We start from the raw sequence: 18,993 nt of genomic DNA on the forward strand, positions 1-18,993 counted from the left end.
TCAAATTCTCAAAAGCAAAGTCTCATTTTCGATATTTGAACAGGGCAAAAGACTAGGATCGATCATAAGCTATGTAGCGTCACAGGAAAATGATGTGATTTGCATCAAGAAGGTAAGGCTTGTAAATGCATGCTCAACAAACGCTCGCTACAGTTTATACCTCAATATTGCTTCCCATGATGCCAGATGCATAGCTTGCTTTGCCAAATACAACATAATCCCATCAAGATTACCACCTACACTTTTGACATAAATTTGGGCGTATTCTTCGGGGTAAGTCTTTTTCAACAAATTACTTCTATCGATTTAACACTAATCTTTCTAAATCGTTTTGCTTCTCTTTCCTTATCGCTACGTACAAGATTGTTAGTACCATCCTAACATATTTATTCATATTGCTACAGTTTTCTCTATAACTAGTAGCTTCACTCCTAATCTGTCTATAGGAAACCAGACAAGTGGAATAGTTACTTCTCTTCTGATCTCTCTCTCTCTCACTTACCGTCGCATCGTTCTCATCCGCAACCCATATCCATGGATGATGACGAATCTAAAGCTTCATCAATTCTTCGCATCAAGAATCCCACAGCCCACAATCTGTTTTTAACTTCCAGTCAGCCGCCTCTTCCAATGGAGCCGCCTAGCCGCCGTTTAAAGTTGTGAACCGCTTTCAACCTGTTCCATCTAACTCTGCAACTATCGGGAAAGAGAGAGAGAGAGAGAGAATCAAGGAAAACACGAGTCAACGTATATGTGCCTCGAGCTACTCTTTTGTAACAGCGCATGTCCAACGAGTATGGTGCACGCGGCGAATGCCGGCTTCGGATCCATCGCTCTTCCGCTCGGGACACGTTCGAGCGGAAACGGATGTTTAGAACCTTTCCAGTCTCGCCGTAACCGTGGATCAGTACATTCGTTCCCACGCGTGTGTTTTAGCCATTGTTGGGCACTCCTTTGTGACGTACTCTCACCCACCACCTTCAAGAGCGTAGACGTGGGTGTTAGCGATGTTTTCGTAATAGTTCTTCTCACGTTTAGTCCCGCACAGCAATCGTCCCGGAATCAACGTTCAGATTGTACGCTTGAGTTACCTATCGCAGCATCTTAGCATGTAGTGTACCCAAAGTTTGTTTTGTCATACATTGATTATGTAAATATAGCTTACGGCTGTTTCGTACGGGCATATGACAAATTTCTTTCGATCGTTCGTCAGGAAGTGCGTGAAAGGTGTGCTTTTCAGTGAATCAAGTAAAAAAATATAATCCCTGCAAGCCGGGTATCGCCACACACGGCAACGGTGCAAGGCTAACACATTGCATCTGCTGGATTATTCCTCATTACCATGTCATCAAAAGAAGATACAAAAGGTGGCAGCTTGTGAGAGAAAAACAAATTAAACGTGTCATTGAATGTGAGGTGAAAATGGGCACGAATGTTTTTCTTTAATGGAGTGTGTGCTATGTGGATTGTTTAGTTTAGCGAAGATGATGACAAGGGTAAAAACGGCGTAAGCTAAGCCGTCGCTGGTTGTGTCATGAGTTCGGTGTTGAAATAACTTCAATTGCGATCCACACACTAATAAGCCCAAGCGGTTCCATAGGCATTTGCAACTTAATGGAAAGTTTTCTGCCAAATCGGAAGTGGTGCGGTGAGGTGTGATGCAGTGAAAGCGGTTGTGTTATAATGTTTCCCTCGCTAAGCGAATAGCAGGGTGATAGTAGCCCAGAATCTGTACGGTGCTATACCGGGAGCAATGCCGAGGATACGACACGAAAATGGCAGTTAAATTGTGCGAAAATTGATCTAAGTTTGTGGGCAAAAGAAACTTCCAGCCAGCACGCCCACACCATCGACGAGGCCCAGGGGTGCCGTGTTTGTTATGTATTTTAATGTGTGATGACTTCTCGTACGGTGGTGGTCTGGCATGGCCGAGCGTGATAGAACGTAAAACGCATCGTACTGGGCGAGGTAAGCTGGCATCTGAGAAAAGGAAACTTTAAGTAGGACGTCATGTGAAGCTACGAGGTTTGTTTATATAAAGACAGGGCAGACGAGCATTACCGAAGGGATACGTGCCACGCCGGGCTAAGCTGGAGCTGGTGGATGGACATAAAATCGATAAACTTTACTTTTCGCTCGTTACAAGGATGCGGTTCTGTGCCATACAAACCAGATAACGTTTCTATTGCATGACGCCGGTCAAGCAGGAGTAAAAATGTTTTAAATCGCTTATGGATTTATCTTTTCCCCGCTCCAGCGGTAATGGACTTTTGTTCTTGATGTTTCTATACACACACTCATTGCGTTAAGGGTGAGGCTGTTTCGCGTCTTATGCTTGCGATACACTACAGACTGTACAGATATACACTGAAGCTTTTCAAATTATGCTTCTTTTCACGTAGGGCGTGGTTTCCATTCAACCACAACCTGCCCTCATAGCGAATGCCAAATTTACTCGTTTCACACTTCGCCATGAGAGTTATTGGTTTTCTAATTTCGGTATTGTGTTAAAATTGCTTTTCACTCCATCGCACACAATCTAACTCCCATCACGTAGCGGATTCTCCCTCACACGCTCAGTACACAGTGAAACCCCGTCCCCGAGGGACAAAGTCACTGAAAACAATTTCTTCGCTCTTTAATTGACTCACAAAACAAACGCCTGACAGATGCTTGATGTAACCGACTAACCATGAAAACTCAATTATCCTTTTTTCCCGTGCTGGGTGGCAGCGACAGGGACGAACGCCTCCCTTGACAAACTCTTCACCAGCCTACATTGGTCAACTTATCCACCCATTTGGCCTAGTACGGTAATTTTCCACAATGGTGAATACGTAACATTGCCAGCAAAACAAAAAAAAATATAACCAAAAAACCAGGAGGCCTGTGAACAACGAGGATCTCGCGTACGCTCTCCGTTTGCAAGCTGTCCTTCCAACACGGACAGCTTCCCGGAACTGTCCACTGCGGACCAAATGCCGCTCTGAATTATGGTCGTTTGTTGTGCGAAGGTCGCTTTGCTCTTTTCTTTTCCGCTCTCTTCATCCACTCGTTTGTTCATCGGAACAAGCATCCAGGGAGGATCGACAGAATTAAACCAAGCTGGTGGGGAATGTGTGGGAATCAACTTGAAGGCAGACTGTACTGCACTCAAGCTCATCAGGATGCTTGTGTCCTGATCGATCCATCAGCTCTGTCCCTGCCCCATGGTGTCTCTGTTTAGTTTTCATTCTTCCCCCGCCAACGCCGATGGGCTTGTGGCCTCGTGTGATAAATTTACTACACCCGCTGTTGCCGCCACTGCTGCTACTGTTATTATTGCTGTTGCTGATGGAAAACTTGTCCAGCAAGAGCTCTATCTTTTCTTATCAAACTTCCCCCTTCTGCCTCTTGAGCTTTGAGCACGATTTTTCCTAAGCTATCAGTTAGAAAAACTGGATTCAAACGCAGAACACATCAAAACTCAATTACCCATGTGCTTCCGCCTGTCCAAGCAAACCTCCATCAAGGGGGTTAACCTAGAATGCGCTATGCCATGGTTTGTATGTATGCATGTATGTATGCTTGTGAGTGCTGATACGGCAAAGTTAGTACCGTACACGCAATCGCATATCTAGTTCGCTTTCTTGTCGAGTCGCAAATCGCTTACCACAAGGGCGATCTACACACCAGAGTGGCGCGGTAACGGTGGAAATGAGCCGGTAACCGGTAACTGGTTGAGTAAATAAAAATCCCTCCATGTCCTCAGGCACGGAAACGCTCTGGCACCAACAGGCCCGGAACAAGGAAATAACCACTCTGTGAGTGGCTCGCTCGCTGCACAATAGGAGTGATTGATTGGGTTATGGATTGAATTTCTTCCCACCGCTCTTACGATGGGCCTTTGGGTACGCCCATTCCCTTTCCCCGAGTAGAGATGCATATCACGTTATGGTACAGTCTAAACCGACTGTCCATCGAATCGGAAACTCACTTACAGATGTCCACACGACGCACACGTGGTACAATCGGTTCGATGTAGTTGAAAAAAATACTTCCATGTGTTCAAACCACTTGAAACCACCTACGGGACTTTTCACGAACCCCATGCCACGTTGCATTTACAGTGAACGAATAGAACCGACAAGAAGAAGAATAATTCAATCGTTGCATTCCGACACATTTCCCACACATCATCATTGAACCGTTCATGGTGGCTCAATGTCCTTCGGGACACTGCAGTCGCCTGCCTGCTGATGAGTTCGTCAAATCGCCATCCTCAGCAAAACGATCATGGGCTACCGTGCAGTTAGTCTAGCTACTCGGCAGTATTTGCCACTTCAGGAGACACTTCTACTCTGCTCCAGCTACTGCAAAGTGGCTCAAAGTGACAGGCACTACGTCAGTTAGCAGCACATTCACTGTCACTTCGCCGTCTCCAGACGAAACAAGCGACTTCCGTTGGCAAACCGTCTCCAAGCCCTCCCTTCACTTCTACTGCCAATTGCTATGCGAGAAACGTTGTCATTCTACCCCCTGCCAGAATGGTAAAGAAGAAAACGACTCAACTCATCTTAACGTTCGCTAAGGATAGCGGGCTCTCAGTGAAAAAAATAAAATACTCGCAGCCCCATCGTCTCATGGGCATGTGCGTGGGTTTGATGCCTTTTATCTGTATGTGGCAGTGTGCACCATCCTCACACATGTACGAGAAGCCCAGGGATGTTGCCCCAAAATCTTGGAACCATCTTGTAAAAAGCGAGCGACAGACATCAGAGAGGGTTGCTAACCATTGCAAGGATAATTGAATAAAATGGTATTTTTATATAATTTACAGTTTTCCCTTGGGCCATTGCGTTTCGTTCGGTTTTTCTTTGCTTTCTTGTTGATTTTTTGGCCAAAAGAGGATTCTCTGTTGAATGAAACTGAGTAAAACCAGCTTTGCTTCAAGCAAGAATACACATTGTAATGGGATAACCATTCGCAAGCTACATGAATATCTTTTTCGCGAACAAACGTTATCGCTCACAGATCACGTTATATAACACGTGATATTTTCATCTTATAGTATACAAGAGATGTAAATTTATTTGTAACATTGTATCACATCAATATTGAAATATTTAATAAATATGAACTACATCCAAAAACTTGCTTATAAGAAACAAACATATTAACAATTATAATGTGACCGATTCCAACTTATCGTTCCTGAAGTTTTAATTTACTTCAAACGAACTTGATGTTGTTTGTATTTGATTAGTCACACAAATATGAACTATGTAGTGCAATTCAGTAATTTTTTGAATACAAATATCCACTCCACTTTGTTCAATTGTAGCTAATTTCATTCCCCGTGAAAAACCTTCGATCGTGTCCCGAGTAACCACTCAAATCTACGCCTTCAAGAAACCATCAAACCATAAACATCTACGTCTCTTCCTTGCAATTAACTCTACGATCAATTCCAAGTCCATTCAATCAACAGACCCATAAATTTCCATCACATCGAATCCGAATTCAGTTTCCAAAGCCACAAATATTATCCCACCATCCTTTACTCCCTAGCCTCGTTCTCCCGAATATGTGCCCACACACTACTAACTTTTCCTGCCATATTCCGGCCTCTCTATATACTTCAACGTACCTAAACCACTACGACAGGCAGAGTTTGTGCTTGACTTACAAATAAATTAAGCTTATTTAGAGGCAGCCTATGTCGATGGTTCCGTATGGTTCGGTTAAGTGTTGCGGGTGTGTTGTGGTGCTCGAGCGGGTAAATTAATTGATAAATGAAATAGCTCCGAACTGAATGCAGCATTTTTAGAAGTAACAACGATGCCCATCTTGTTTTTCCAACCTGTACAGAAAACAAATCACCAACATTTTATTTCACAATAAAACCTACAATCAATCACTTAAAATCACGCGAAACACTTAGTGTGACAAACCTTCCCTTCGCAGTATCTCGCGCTATTTGAGCGTTCTAGACAAGCCTTAAGCTCACTGAATGATACAGATGTTCCGATATTTCTCGATTAATAAAGCCCTCAAGGGAAAAAGTTCAAAATATATGACTTATTTCCGAGAACACTTAAGACCGCACGAAATCGATAGCGATCTTTGGAAATTTTTTGGCCTACAGCGTGCAGACAAAACCCCAAATCAAGCACTTAAAGATTGAGCGATTGAGTGCTTTTATTTATATTTATTACAATCGATTGCCGTACTGGGACCAACTTTTTGCCGAGGAAAGCTATTAAATTGATTTTTATTTTATTTCTGCTCTCGTTAGGGCTAAATGGTTTCCATTTCTTGTGCAAAGGAAAAGAAAACTTCCCCTGCCGAATCTTTGCTAATGTTTCTACGTTACAGCCTCAGCAAACGAATGGCAATGTTAATGTATCGCATCGATTTTTTTATTCCTTTGCCAAATATATCCATTTAGCGATCGATTAAATGCGTACCCATCGACGTTTTTCGAAAGCCCTACACCGTGTATCCGAGACGTTGCTATTCGAATGATAAGAATCCTCCCGCCAGTTGGCAGTCCAGGCTGCGAAAAACATTGCGGTTTTCTTGTTTCATGTCAACAACAGTGTTCACAACAACTCCTACTGCTGCCGATACGTCATCCATGAATAGTAGATTTTTTTATGATACACATCATAGTCAGTGAAACCTCAATATCTGATTGGCTCCGGGATGACGGAAATTTTTGAAATGTATTGTGTTGCCTTTTCTAACATAAACGACACTATAGTATGCGATTTCTGTCTCAACTAATGCCTTTATTATACTTTATTTCTTCCAGTTCACTGATGATCATCAGGAACCATTCAACGAACCAAAAAAGATCGATTTCTCGGACTGGAAAAACAAGAACATAGTTTCTCATTCAAGTTGAAAGAAGCGATTAAGTTGCAGTATACGAGTGGATCTATATTTGATATTCGAGATTTCTTTTTTTTCTTCCCCATCCTGTCGATCAACAAACCACCAAGGCTAAGGACTAACCAACAATATAGTACCATCAGTTTTGCTACATGATAAAACATAAATTCAGCCAAACGAAACTGCCTCAAAATCGTACTGACAGTCGGGAATAACTAAATTATGGCAGCAGAAGGCTGAGGAAATAACATCCAAAACAACGACGTTGGACATTGAGACGAGTAAGCGATGGAAAGCTATGCTGATGCAAACTCTACTATTCCAAAAGACGGATTCGACTTAAAAATCAGACATGATTATTCTTCTTTCTAGCTTCGGACTCATGCAAAAGACACCACCAGCACTTACGATACGCACGGCATCACTCATCGACAAGCATAGACTGGTGAAAATGACATACAAAAACAACGTTTCTTTAAAGCACCATACCGTACCGCATATCTGTGACAGAACAGTTTCTTCATGTTTAAGGAAACTACTGTGAACCACAATGATATACACTATCTTCTTTTAGGTTAAGTTTCTTACAAAAATCGAACTGTATGGCTCTTCTGCCAAGAATGTTACTTTAAAGCACAGCACGATCGATACAACAAAAACGAAAGATCGTTTAAACCGTATGGCAAACCGAACAACGGTTGCTATTTCGGTTGCTTTTTGAACATCACATTCACGAGGGCAACGTCAGACAAACAACCACACAGCACCACGATACCCCATTAAGTACTGACGAAATATGAATGTCCTTTCCATCTGTCAATCAATCGATCTGTCTGGTGCAATTTATCGAAATTGATGGCAGTGTCGCTTAGGGAACACGTTAGCAATCATCAAATCTTCCAATCAGAAATCAAAAGTGTTAAAAGTTCGGTCCCGCCTCAGTGAAGAACCAATCAATACATCCGGTGATGCTAGCAAGTGTTAGTGAGTGTAAGCGCCTTCAGCCTCGATGCAAACGAATTCCCACCCGTCAAAAAGGGCCACAAAAAGGACGCCTACGGAGTGAAAAAATGTATATTTAGCTCGCACGTAAAAAGCGTCTGGCTCAGATTGGCACAATGTGAGAAATTTGTTGTCAGGTGAAAAGTGTTTGAATTTTCCTTCCTCCACACCCTATGCTCATGCACGTGCAACCTGTTCGCGAAAGAATTTCTCTCCCTAAAAAAGAAAAGCTGTTTGCTTTCGATGTGCCCTTTCATGAGTGTATGTGTGTTTGGTATGTTCTCATGTGTGTACTTCTTCACTACTTAGCAACCGTGTCCGGTGGTATCGTTGTGCGGTAAGCAGCTGACGACAATACTGGGAAAGTCAACCCATACTTAAAGGCCAAACGGGGCGCTTTGCACCTCAATCCGAAAGTGTTTCGCGAGTTTGTATTTGTGAATTTGTCTGTGTGTGTGTGTGTGTGTGTATGTGTGTTTATGTGATGTGAAAAATGATGAAAAAACGCGTAAACAGCTCATGCAGTCTTCGCCATCGCTCCCAGGTTTCTGTTAGCGAGCTCCCTGTAGATGCATTGAGCTGTTGTTGATTTTACCGTCGGCAGTGTTGCTGTCGTGGTTTGACTCGAACCACTCCACTGTTGGCAAACGCCACGCAGTCAAAGATGACTTTGAGCGGAAGTAAAATGACGGGGAACAACATGGCATCATTTTCTACGACATTTCTACTACTAATATGGAGCACAGGTAAGCAAAATAACAGAGCTGAACTAGGTTTAGAAACCATATGCAACATGTACTTTATGATCATACTTTAACATGTGCTTGATGCGTTGTTGGCTTAGATAACTTATTTTAATGCTTATTTTTACATGCAACAATACTAAAATTCAAACATACTCTGATTTAATCGCGAACGGCTGCCATTAACTGAGAGTATTCGTTGTTTGCTCTTCAATTACCTATTGTTGGTTGATCGGAATCAGTAACCAGTTTATAATCAATTCATGAAGTTGGATTGCGACATCTATCAATTAATTGCATTTTTTCCAAGTTCAAACGATTGCTTGTATTGCTACTGATAATTAGTTACTATGTTTACCTACGTTTTTTCATTACTAGTTATTATCCGAAGTGTTCATAATATTGTTTGTTTAGAAAATGTAAACTCCATTTCATTTCGGATTACCTCTTTGTATCCCGCACCAAACACATCATTGATTTTATATTATCTACATTTTGCGTTGCTAGGCAAAGTTCATTTCCACGCATACAGTTTTACATCCACAAACACACACTAACACCATTACAAGTACAAATCATACTAATCGCGAGTAACGGAAGGCACGCATACCTGTCGACTTTACGACGACCCGTGACGAAATTGCATGACATTTTATGAATAGCTCTTTGTGGTATGATTAATGACGCTACTTAGACCCCTAACGACGTGCCCGAAATCTTTTTTAACCAACCTAATATTTCTTCCTCGTGACTTTTGTCATTCGTATACTTTTTTTTCACAGTGAAACAATATTGAATCTCTGGCGAAATGTACTATGAAAACTGTCTGTTTGTATCAGGGCGTGATTGATTACAATACAGAAATCAAACATTTTGCATTAAAAGTTGTGAAAAGACAATATAAAAAATACATGTGAAGAGAACGTTATGAAATGTAAGACCACGTAAACCTAAAGCTTTTGGTAGTCGAGTTTGTGTTTCTAATGCCTTCTAACTTTGCCACTGAACTATTCATTAAAGAAACCACAATAATATGAAATATGTTACACCCTTTGCCTGTTTAGCATCTAATTTTTGAAAAAGTTTCATTGACTGTGATGAATTGAAATTTGACTTTAGTTCCTTTTTTCAAACAATTTTCTTCTCCCCATTCTGATTCAATAGTTGTTCTACTTTTCATTAGAACGGAAAATATTTTCATTCGTATTTACAGTTTAATTTCATGTTTAACTAAGGGTTACATTAAAAATATTTGCTCAATGCCTATAGAACAATGAAACGGTGATTAGTGCAATTAGTTAGTACAATTCATTGTTGTTAATCCTTTTCTCCCTCACTTTCGACGATTGCTCATTTCCTGCTCTGTTTTCACAACTTTATTCCCTTCTCTCCAGAATTAACCATTGGCAGCATTAGAGTGGACGAAAATCGGGATAACAGCGAAGGTACCTATATACAATATTGCAATAACTTCTCTTTTGCGTTTGCGTCAAATTGCTTCTTGCTTGCATTTCGTAGTTGCTAGCGCTCATTTTGACGGTAGAATAGCGGTTTCCTTTATGCCTATTATGATAGCGTTCGTATATCTGCAAGATATGTTGCAGAGTGAGTACTTTTCACACTGACCTTTTTATATACAATGACAAGGGAATCCAAAACTCATTGCCAAAGCTTTCCACTCTTCGCTTTATATCTCTACATATAACCATTCGCTTAGCACCTTTTTAAAACTGCATTGCTTAGCATAACACTCACACGAATATTATGTTGATAGCTCCACCAACCTCCACCAAAACTTTCTAGCCATGAAAAATGCAATATCCTTACGGCTAATCATAAACATGAAACATTATCAACGACTCATATTTCAACGGCTTTTCGTCGGTCCGAAAGCTTCTCCGGCAGTGTTGAATGGCGGAAAACGAACTCAAAGCGCTCTACAACCACGAAACGGCCCGGCAAAAATGACTTATGAAGGAAACAACACAAAAATGGCACCCAAACAGCCAGCCGGCCCAAACGCCGCAGCAGGCAAATAATGCCAACCTTTTAACGGAGCTGATTATGATAATTAATTCATGTATTCTTGGAGTGTGACTTTCAACCGTTTTGTTTCTTCCCTTTTTTGTCTTCGGGCTGCTTCCCGCCGTCGTACGTACGTCGTATGCCACACCGCCAATATGCGCATTCTCCCATTTGGCAAATAAAAATTATTTCCCTAATTGTTTCAGTATGGTCGGTCTCAGCTGTCCTTTCGGGGCATGATAGCAGCTCTATGCAGGAGCTTTAACCAAGCATTGTTTGCGAAAATGCCAACAGTAGCCGTTTCCCGATGCGCCTTTTTAAACATGGAAATTATTTTTCTCGCCACCGCTTCTAACGCGCGTTTTATTGCTTTTTCACTCATAAAATGTTTCCGTTTTAAGCCAAATTTCGCTCCCGCTGCTCCCTTCATTTCATAGGTAGCACAGTTTTTTTCTCTCTTTTTTATGGTTAGTGCATGTTCTGCAAACAGCAACTGTTCTCTGACACAACAAAACACATCACAAAACATAGCAAACTAGACATATACGTTTTACTTGCACTGAAAAGCTTACACCTTCATTTTTATTTACATTCCATTTAAAGTTTCGTTATTTAAGATGCTGTGTGTTGCTCATGCATTCTAAAAAAATGCCCACTTTCTTTCAGTATGACTATACTTTTTTATCTCTTGACATTCTCGTTATAGTCTTCTCGGCATAGTCTCGTTCATACTTTGTAGTTCCTTCCTGTACATACAATATTATTGCCATCAACGTCACGATCACAGCTAAAGAGATTTTTTCAGCGTATAATCAACCTTTGCTATCCGTTGTTGCATCGTTCAATGAAGGATGCATTCAGCTGAAACCGCAACGCCACTGATTGCATTATCGCGCGCGACGCTATTCAAACGCCATGCAAGCTTCCTTTCGCCTTGATGACACCGATGCTGCTAGCCCAGCTTGCCGTTCGAGGCTTTAATTTGCCAATCCCTTTTCCTTGCCACTAGACCCTTGCCTTTTCAAAGATAACTGATCTTGTAAGGTTCTCGCTCGACGTTTACTCGCACGAGGTATCCCTCGGTGACATCCTTGTTGCAGCGCCACATTGCAGCGAATACGCTTTTATCGACATACACATACACAAACACACAAACACAGAGTTAGTGCGCAAACTAACCGACATCCCTGTTGCCTGACCAATCCTCCTATCTTCAACCTCTTTGCTTTACTTTGAGATTGGATTTCCTCAAGCATAAATAGCGCAACCGCGGGATAGCGTCAGCGTGCTTTAATCATGTTCCTGCCCTCACGTAGTCTACGCTGACATGAATAAGTTCTGACGATGGTTCCATTTTAACACCTGTTCCTGTGCTTCGTGTCGTCCTAATCCTTTTTGGTGATTTTTCCACCGGTAGCGCTAACCAACACTCTAGATAAATGAACGGAAGCTGAGCCAAAACTAGTTACAACAAGATTCTCAGCATCGCCATACCAGCGTTCAGCTTGTTCAACGGTCGTACAATTTTCCACAATCTTTTCTTTCGTCTTTCAAAGATGCACTACCATTCACGAAGAATGCAAGCGTCGTGCCCGTTCCTCCTACATTCGTCTGAAGACCCACTTTAGCCCAATGCATTTTGCAAAAGTAAATTTAACGGTTTCCCGGTTTTACTGAAAAACATAATTATCGCTTTCGCACAAACACACCAGTGCACACACACACACTCACTACATGTAATAATACCATGTGAATGTTCTTCGCCTGACTCGGAGAAAATTGTGTTCATAAACTTTCCTGTCTCTAAATTCGCTTCAAGCCCGTCCTTTCCATTGTTTCCCGCTAGCACCAATGTCTTGTTTCCTCAAGACTGTGCTTAATTCTGTACTATATGATCAACGGAGTAGAAGAGAGAAAAAATGGGAACTCTTCTCCCGTAACATTCGCGTTCATTCCAGCTAAAAGGATCCGGTTTCGCTTGAACCAATGCTGGCAACTGTAGCAAAGCATCGATGGGAAAAAAACAACTCAGTGACAAAACTTTTCATACCATCTCCCGTTTTTGCTCACTCTACACACTTCACCTCAAACTCTCGGGTAAATTGAGCTTCGCACATCCCTTTCCTGATCCTTTCGAATTTCATTTCAGTATTTTTCCTTCCGGAAACACTCACCTTGCACAAGCCGGTAACACTCTTTCGGTTTGCACCCCTCGGAAAAAGCATGATGGTGCGAGTACAGTTACGGTAGCCGAAGAGCATGGTACAACATCTAGCTACTTGGAACTCGTAGTTTAACGTATTTAAATTCAGTTCCCAAGCACCCGCCCAGGAACGGTACGGAACGACACCGAGAGTGTCCAAAGAATGAGCAGAGAGGTGGAATGAAAAATGACGACATACCTTCAAGCAAAACTTTTTCGCTTGTTTAATTTAGTCGTTAATTAGATTATGCATGTCAATTGTGCAATTCTGAAAGGACGAATCATTCCCCGCTTACACTGCCAGCACCGACCAAAGAAATGCTTCAAACAGACAGCTCGGTGTGTCTGACAAACATGCCACGTAAATTGCTTCGGTCCATGCGGCTCACGCTTCCTCGCTGGGACCATTTCTTTTCGATGCTTCCGGTTCAACTGAATGAGCCACAAATTCAAGCCGTCGTAGCAAAATGAGACAAAATTAAGAGGACAAATTTCATTTCGTAATTCGCGACACTGACAGGCGAATGGAACGGAACGGTGCTGTATTTTGCCGTGGATGAATATGCCCGGTAATGGGAATAAATGAATTTGCAACCAAACTTAACACCGTGACTTTCCTACAATTTGTGACCATGGGAGGAAATTAGAACGAAAGACAAATACACACAATTAATTTATTTGTTTGAAATTATTTCATTATTAAGATTATACTCGGCAAGAACAGCAATGCAATAGGGCGAGCTCTTTGATGGTACGAGTCTTTTCGAATTATACATTACCACAAGGTACACCTGTCGTTAGCAATTCAAATGACTGAAATTAATTTCTTATTCATAAGTTTTTATTGCTGCACGCATTCGAAACAGTTTGTAATCGTTTGTAAACAATTGCTCTTCCCCACAATCAAGGTCTAGGTTGGTGAAGTAAAACATATATTAAACCTTAATTACGAAACACACTTAAACTAAAGTCTTAAAATTACCTATTTTCACCTTCATGGCTTAATAATAGCTGTTTCTGAACAATTAACTGTGAAAATGAACGGAAGAAAGTCATGAAGAGAGCAGAAACTGTGGATTAAGCAACAATTGAAGAACACTTCATTTTATCAGTGCAAAATGCAATCGGCGTGCAACGGAAATGACGCGGAAATCGGACTATTTTTTCTTCCGATTAAAGCACTTCATGATCGTAGAAATCGAAGAGATTTTTAAATTAGTAAGACTTAGTACAATTAACTTTCAATTTACATTGATGCTACGTCATGTTTAAAGATAACTCATTTTAATTAAGCCAAGTGAATACTTCATCCTCATTGCAATAACTCTAAAATTGCAGAAAATATCTCAGAAATTTTCAGAAAATAGATCGCACCATAAATCAAAGATATTTTTGAGTCTATCGCCGGTCTTCCATTTTCGTTCTCGTATACAAATCATTGAGTTAAGCAAGTTGTTAGCCGTGAAAGAAGGTTTTTTATCTCTTCCTTTACAAACAACCATCTTGGCCATCTCTCCATCGCCCTGCCATACACAAGCTGACTACTGTCGCACAAGTCGTGTGCCAAACAATTGTGTTACAAAATTGTGCTCTAGCACAACTGTGTCTATGCTCGCACGCCAACAATGCTGACCTTTTCGGGATGCTGTCCCAAAATCCCCCAACACCAAGCGAAAGGATACAAGCATGGGATAATTTATCGCTATTTTATGGAAAATTTACGCACAACACTTCACGCGTCGTCCCTACGCCGGCTTATCATGCCGGCCTCGTGCAACAGCCACCCGTTGTCGTCTGCATGTACGGCGACACTGTAGGGCTTGCGCTGACTGGGGGCGCCTCGAACACGCATGTCCTTGGCGCGTACAACGAAACACCAAAATTCAACGACCATGTTAACTTCGCGAAACAGCCTGTTTCAGATGCTTAGATTTATGATGATTACCAATGCAGAAGGCTAACGACATCGGCCATCCAAACGCTGTGAGACATTCTTGCTCTCTACCTCCACTCCTGGGGTAGCGGCAACAGGATACTGGACAACCTACTGATTGCAAATGATTACTGCTGTGATATTTGATTACAATGTTTTATGATGATCCCACTCTGATGGGATAGCCAATAAAAATAATCGCCGAGCCAACTGTGCATGGCCACACGCATCACAGGTTTGTCTGCTTTTTTTCATTAGCTATGGTGTACATTTGTTTAAATCGTATCTCGTAGAATATTGTAATTTGATCAAAATACAAATTGTATTCTATTTCATATCACTAAACTTGTATCCTTTGGGGCCCGTGGTATCATCTAGTACAATCGTCAAATTGTGTGTTTTAACAGCATGCCCGTCTTGGGTTCAAGCCTCATATAGACTGTCCCCCCGAAGCAAGGACTCACTATACGAGTGCGGTGGTGTCTAATAAGTCTCGAAAGCATGTGTAGGCATGACCGACGCAGATCGTTACGCCAGTTAGTAGAAACTTGTATCCTTGCTTGAGAGTAAGATAAGTATTTAATCCTTGAATTCAGTTCCGAAAATCACTACATCTTCTTCTTCAGTATGTATTGGAGTGCTTTTAATCGAATATCGAAGGAATGATAACAAAGTCTAGAAATGGCAGAATATTTTTTTTTTTCTTAGAGAAACTGCGCACATTTTTGAAAAGCCACTCAAAGCAAGTAAAGATTATCACCAACTTAATAATAGTCATTTATTGAATACTTCAAATGCTGCGGAGAAATGATTATCTAGAGCAGCTGTGTCAAACTCATTTCATCAGAGGGCCGCAAGTACAAATTTTCAGTGATTCGCGGGCCGCAAAGTGGAGAATGGAAAAAATACCCCAATATTTATCTAAAGTACTATTTACATTTTTATTTTTAATCTAATTGAGTTTTTGTACTACTCGCCTCTTATCTGGAATCGTTTGTTATGTACAAATTCACGATGTTATTTTCATATGTGCTCTTTTTTATATTAGAAAAAATGTTTATTGTACTTTCAATGTTATTATTCAAATAGGATATTTTTCATTACTCGCGTTCTCTTACGGAAGTTGTGCTAGCAAAAATCTGTCAAACACACTTTTTCACTGAAGTAGCGGAAGTCTAGCAGCCTGTGGTGAATCTTTTTCATGCAATCCGAACTATCCATCGCTGGATGAATAACAAAAATATTTGCTTGTGTAAACAGCTTTATTTTTCATAATTGTTGCTTTTATCGTACACGAGGGCTTTCTATCGTTTTTTGTGAGTCGTAGGAAGTTCCGTTCTGTTCGCTGTCATTCCTATTTTTTTGCAGTTCTTGTAGATTACATGATTTCACCCGAGGTAAGTATAAGTAGCCTAATTTTAAACTGTTTACACTTGTATTTTTTTGACAGATCAAGGAAAAAAATGTAAAAACTCGTGTTTATACATTATTTTTCGCTAATTTCCAAGTTCCAAGTGTTCTGGTGGCATATTCATTTCTTATAACAATATATATTCGTATTTTACGAATAACTTTTTTTAAATAACGATAATTTTATCTGAAGAAGATTCGTGGAGTGTGATTCCATACAGATCGGCAAATCTGTTTTTGACACTTGAAGGGAGATGATTCACGAATTGAGGAATTGAGGACTGTTTGAGCTCTATTAATCTCTATTAATTAATTAGCTTTGTATTGCAAGGCTTCGGCATTTCGATTGTTTTTATCCTTGATCTAAATCCCTTATGCTTAAGCGTAATCATATTATTTTTGTTTTAATTTTTGGAGAGGTTGGAAAGTACATTAATTCGTCTTGCAGAATGGGGGGTACAAATAATTGCAACTTGGCTACAACCACTTTTATTAACATTTATGGTGGCATGTTTATGACAAAAAACAGAAGTGGTTCCAATCGAATATCAATGATGTAACATTCTAAGGTCGGAAAAAAATCGGAGCCGAATGAATCCTTTACTCGGCAGTCGGGGGCATGGAGATTGTCAAATTCGGTGGGACAACCGATGACTCCAACGGTTCCGAATGGCTCCTAACGGCTCTATAGGCTTCGGACGGCACCGAACGGTAACTGTTGGTTTGATTTGGCCGGATTCGAAGTTGCTATAGCTAAGATCGAAAATGGTTTTGAGCCGTGGATGCGATTCTGACAATCCATCATTAGTTGTTGCGAAGTTTCCTAGTGTATGTATCAAGTTATTTTCATTCCTTTTTCGTTTGTAGCCAGTTGACGCAGATCTATTTTTCCATACAGAATGTGCAATCGAGTGTGCACAAAATTATGCTAATATTCAGAATTTAATCGAAACATAATACGACTGAGCTTGCATTCGATTCAATGATTCTTAAGGGTCTCGATTGATATGTACCTTTGTGTAGAATAAGTTTATGAGATGTTATGGGTACATTCATGTTAGTTTCCATATACCAACAAAAGGATTGTTCTTCTCTGGAAAATTTAATACACTTTGACAAATAGTAATAACAGATTTATGGTTTGCAGTGCTTTTAGCAATTCTCAAAATATTCTCGCGGGCCGCATTCAGAATCGACGCGGGCCGCATGCGGCCCGCGGGCCGCCAGTTTGACATACCTGATCTAGAGCTCTTTTGAATCCATATCGCGTATTCACACATAATGCATTGAAAAGATGAGTTCAGGTTTCCATCTCGCTAGGTAATGTTTGCTCATAGGCACAAGGGTGAATCGTGTAATTGGAACATCCTCCACAATATGAACCAATTAATACAGAGAAACAACCAACCATTGGTTATTTAAATAAAATAGAAATGTCAACACTTTTTGCTCGTATATGCTGAACCAGCAAGTGGTCAGCAATTAAACAATGTATTTTTAATTACAATTCTACGAAATTACAATTTGTTACTCTCCCACAAGCCTCGCTAGAGATACCCGCCCAAAAGCTACACTTTACACAACCATGGCACAGCAAGTAAACCTACACTCTACCCACGTGATACTTTCATTATCAGCGTGGTACTTGTGATTATTTTGCAACCAACAAAACCACTCATCGGACAGGTCATCGGTAGATACTGACATGTTTTTCTCCGGTCATCCAACAAGTACTGCATTTCAATCACATTCTCACACAGCATCTGACATGATTTTAACACTATGGCAGACACTATCCCAGCTGTGCCAACTATTTATTTACATTATGCACAGTTGATGCCATCGGACGAGCTGTCCCCATCGATCCGTGACCAAGGCAACATATTGAATTTCGAAGCAACTCGATTGCAGAATCAATTTTCACTGCACTCGGGATATTCCTCCTCGCCATCCTGATCCCGCTGGAATCGATAGCGTAACTAGTTCTTGGAAGGGGACGCATGCTTGGATCGTTTTCCACTGAACGTTACGTGGATGAAAAATCGAAATGCAAATAAATTGCTAGCAGTTCTACGAATTTAGTAAGCTATAGATGTCTAAATTTTATGATCTCTTTGTACAAAGCTATCCCAACAAGGGTGTGTATAAACTTTATTTACCGTGGATTGCAACACTGAAACAAGCATCTACCCGTCATGAGCACCGGTCCTGCTGATAAATCTCAACAAAATTTTCGCTTTCATTTTCTACTTAGTAAAAACTTTGACATTCAACTGTCCAAAGTTGCTGCGCCTCACTGACCCAGCATCAGGTGCTTCGGAATAGCATGCCCAATTAATCACGACAACAAAACGCTTTCAGGCAAACGTTTTGGTTCCAACTCCATGTCAAGATAAACTTTTCGAACTCTTATCCAAGTGTCAGCGGCTCGATTGAGCGACTTCAATAAAAAGTGGCTTGTCCGAACAAGATGAAAAATATTCGGTAGATGACATGGGTAGGAAAATGTCCAATCCGTTCTTCTGTTGCATTGTTCCGGATCATTATTTCCTGAAAGGAACGCACAAAAAAGCTAGTTCATTGTATCATTAACAATCAATAGTCAAAATTTTGTAAATAATAATTTAAAACATTGCATCTCCTAGTTAATGATATTATTTATCGCTATTGCGCAGTTCATTCCACAGAATGCTGCCAAACAAGCTCAACAGTGGATCAAATTATCAAATCAAATTATCTCATGTACGCGAATGAAGCATTGAAAACATACAAATGCCAAATATCAGCCAAATTGTTAAATC

The 18,993-nt window shown here is 40.8% G+C and overlaps 1 protein-coding gene across 7 annotated transcripts in view; it reads left to right on the plus strand.

The window, feature by feature from the left end:
* The first annotated feature begins 858 nt into the window (after positions 1-858).
* The window catches only part of LOC120950136 (zwei Ig domain protein zig-8-like), a 58,742-nt gene continuing 40,607 nt past the window's right edge, over positions 859-18,993 (plus strand). Inside the window, exons 1-3 of one of the 7 annotated variants that reach the window (XM_049605572.1) lie at positions 859-1,968; positions 6,797-8,624; positions 10,016-10,066. In XM_049605572.1, coding sequence (XP_049461529.1) covers positions 8,543-8,624; positions 10,016-10,066 — 133 coding nt within the window. In that variant the 5' untranslated portion in view covers positions 859-1,968; positions 6,797-8,542. The remainder of the gene's footprint in view (positions 1,969-6,796; positions 8,625-10,015; positions 10,067-18,993) is intronic. The other 6 variants (XM_040367923.2, XM_040367921.2, XM_040367920.2 and 3 more) reach the window with 6 other exon arrangements.

The sequence above is a fragment of the Anopheles coluzzii genome, chromosome 2 (assembly GCF_943734685.1).
Source record: "Anopheles coluzzii chromosome 2, AcolN3, whole genome shotgun sequence".
Lineage (NCBI taxonomy): Eukaryota > Metazoa > Arthropoda > Insecta > Diptera > Culicidae > Anopheles > Anopheles coluzzii.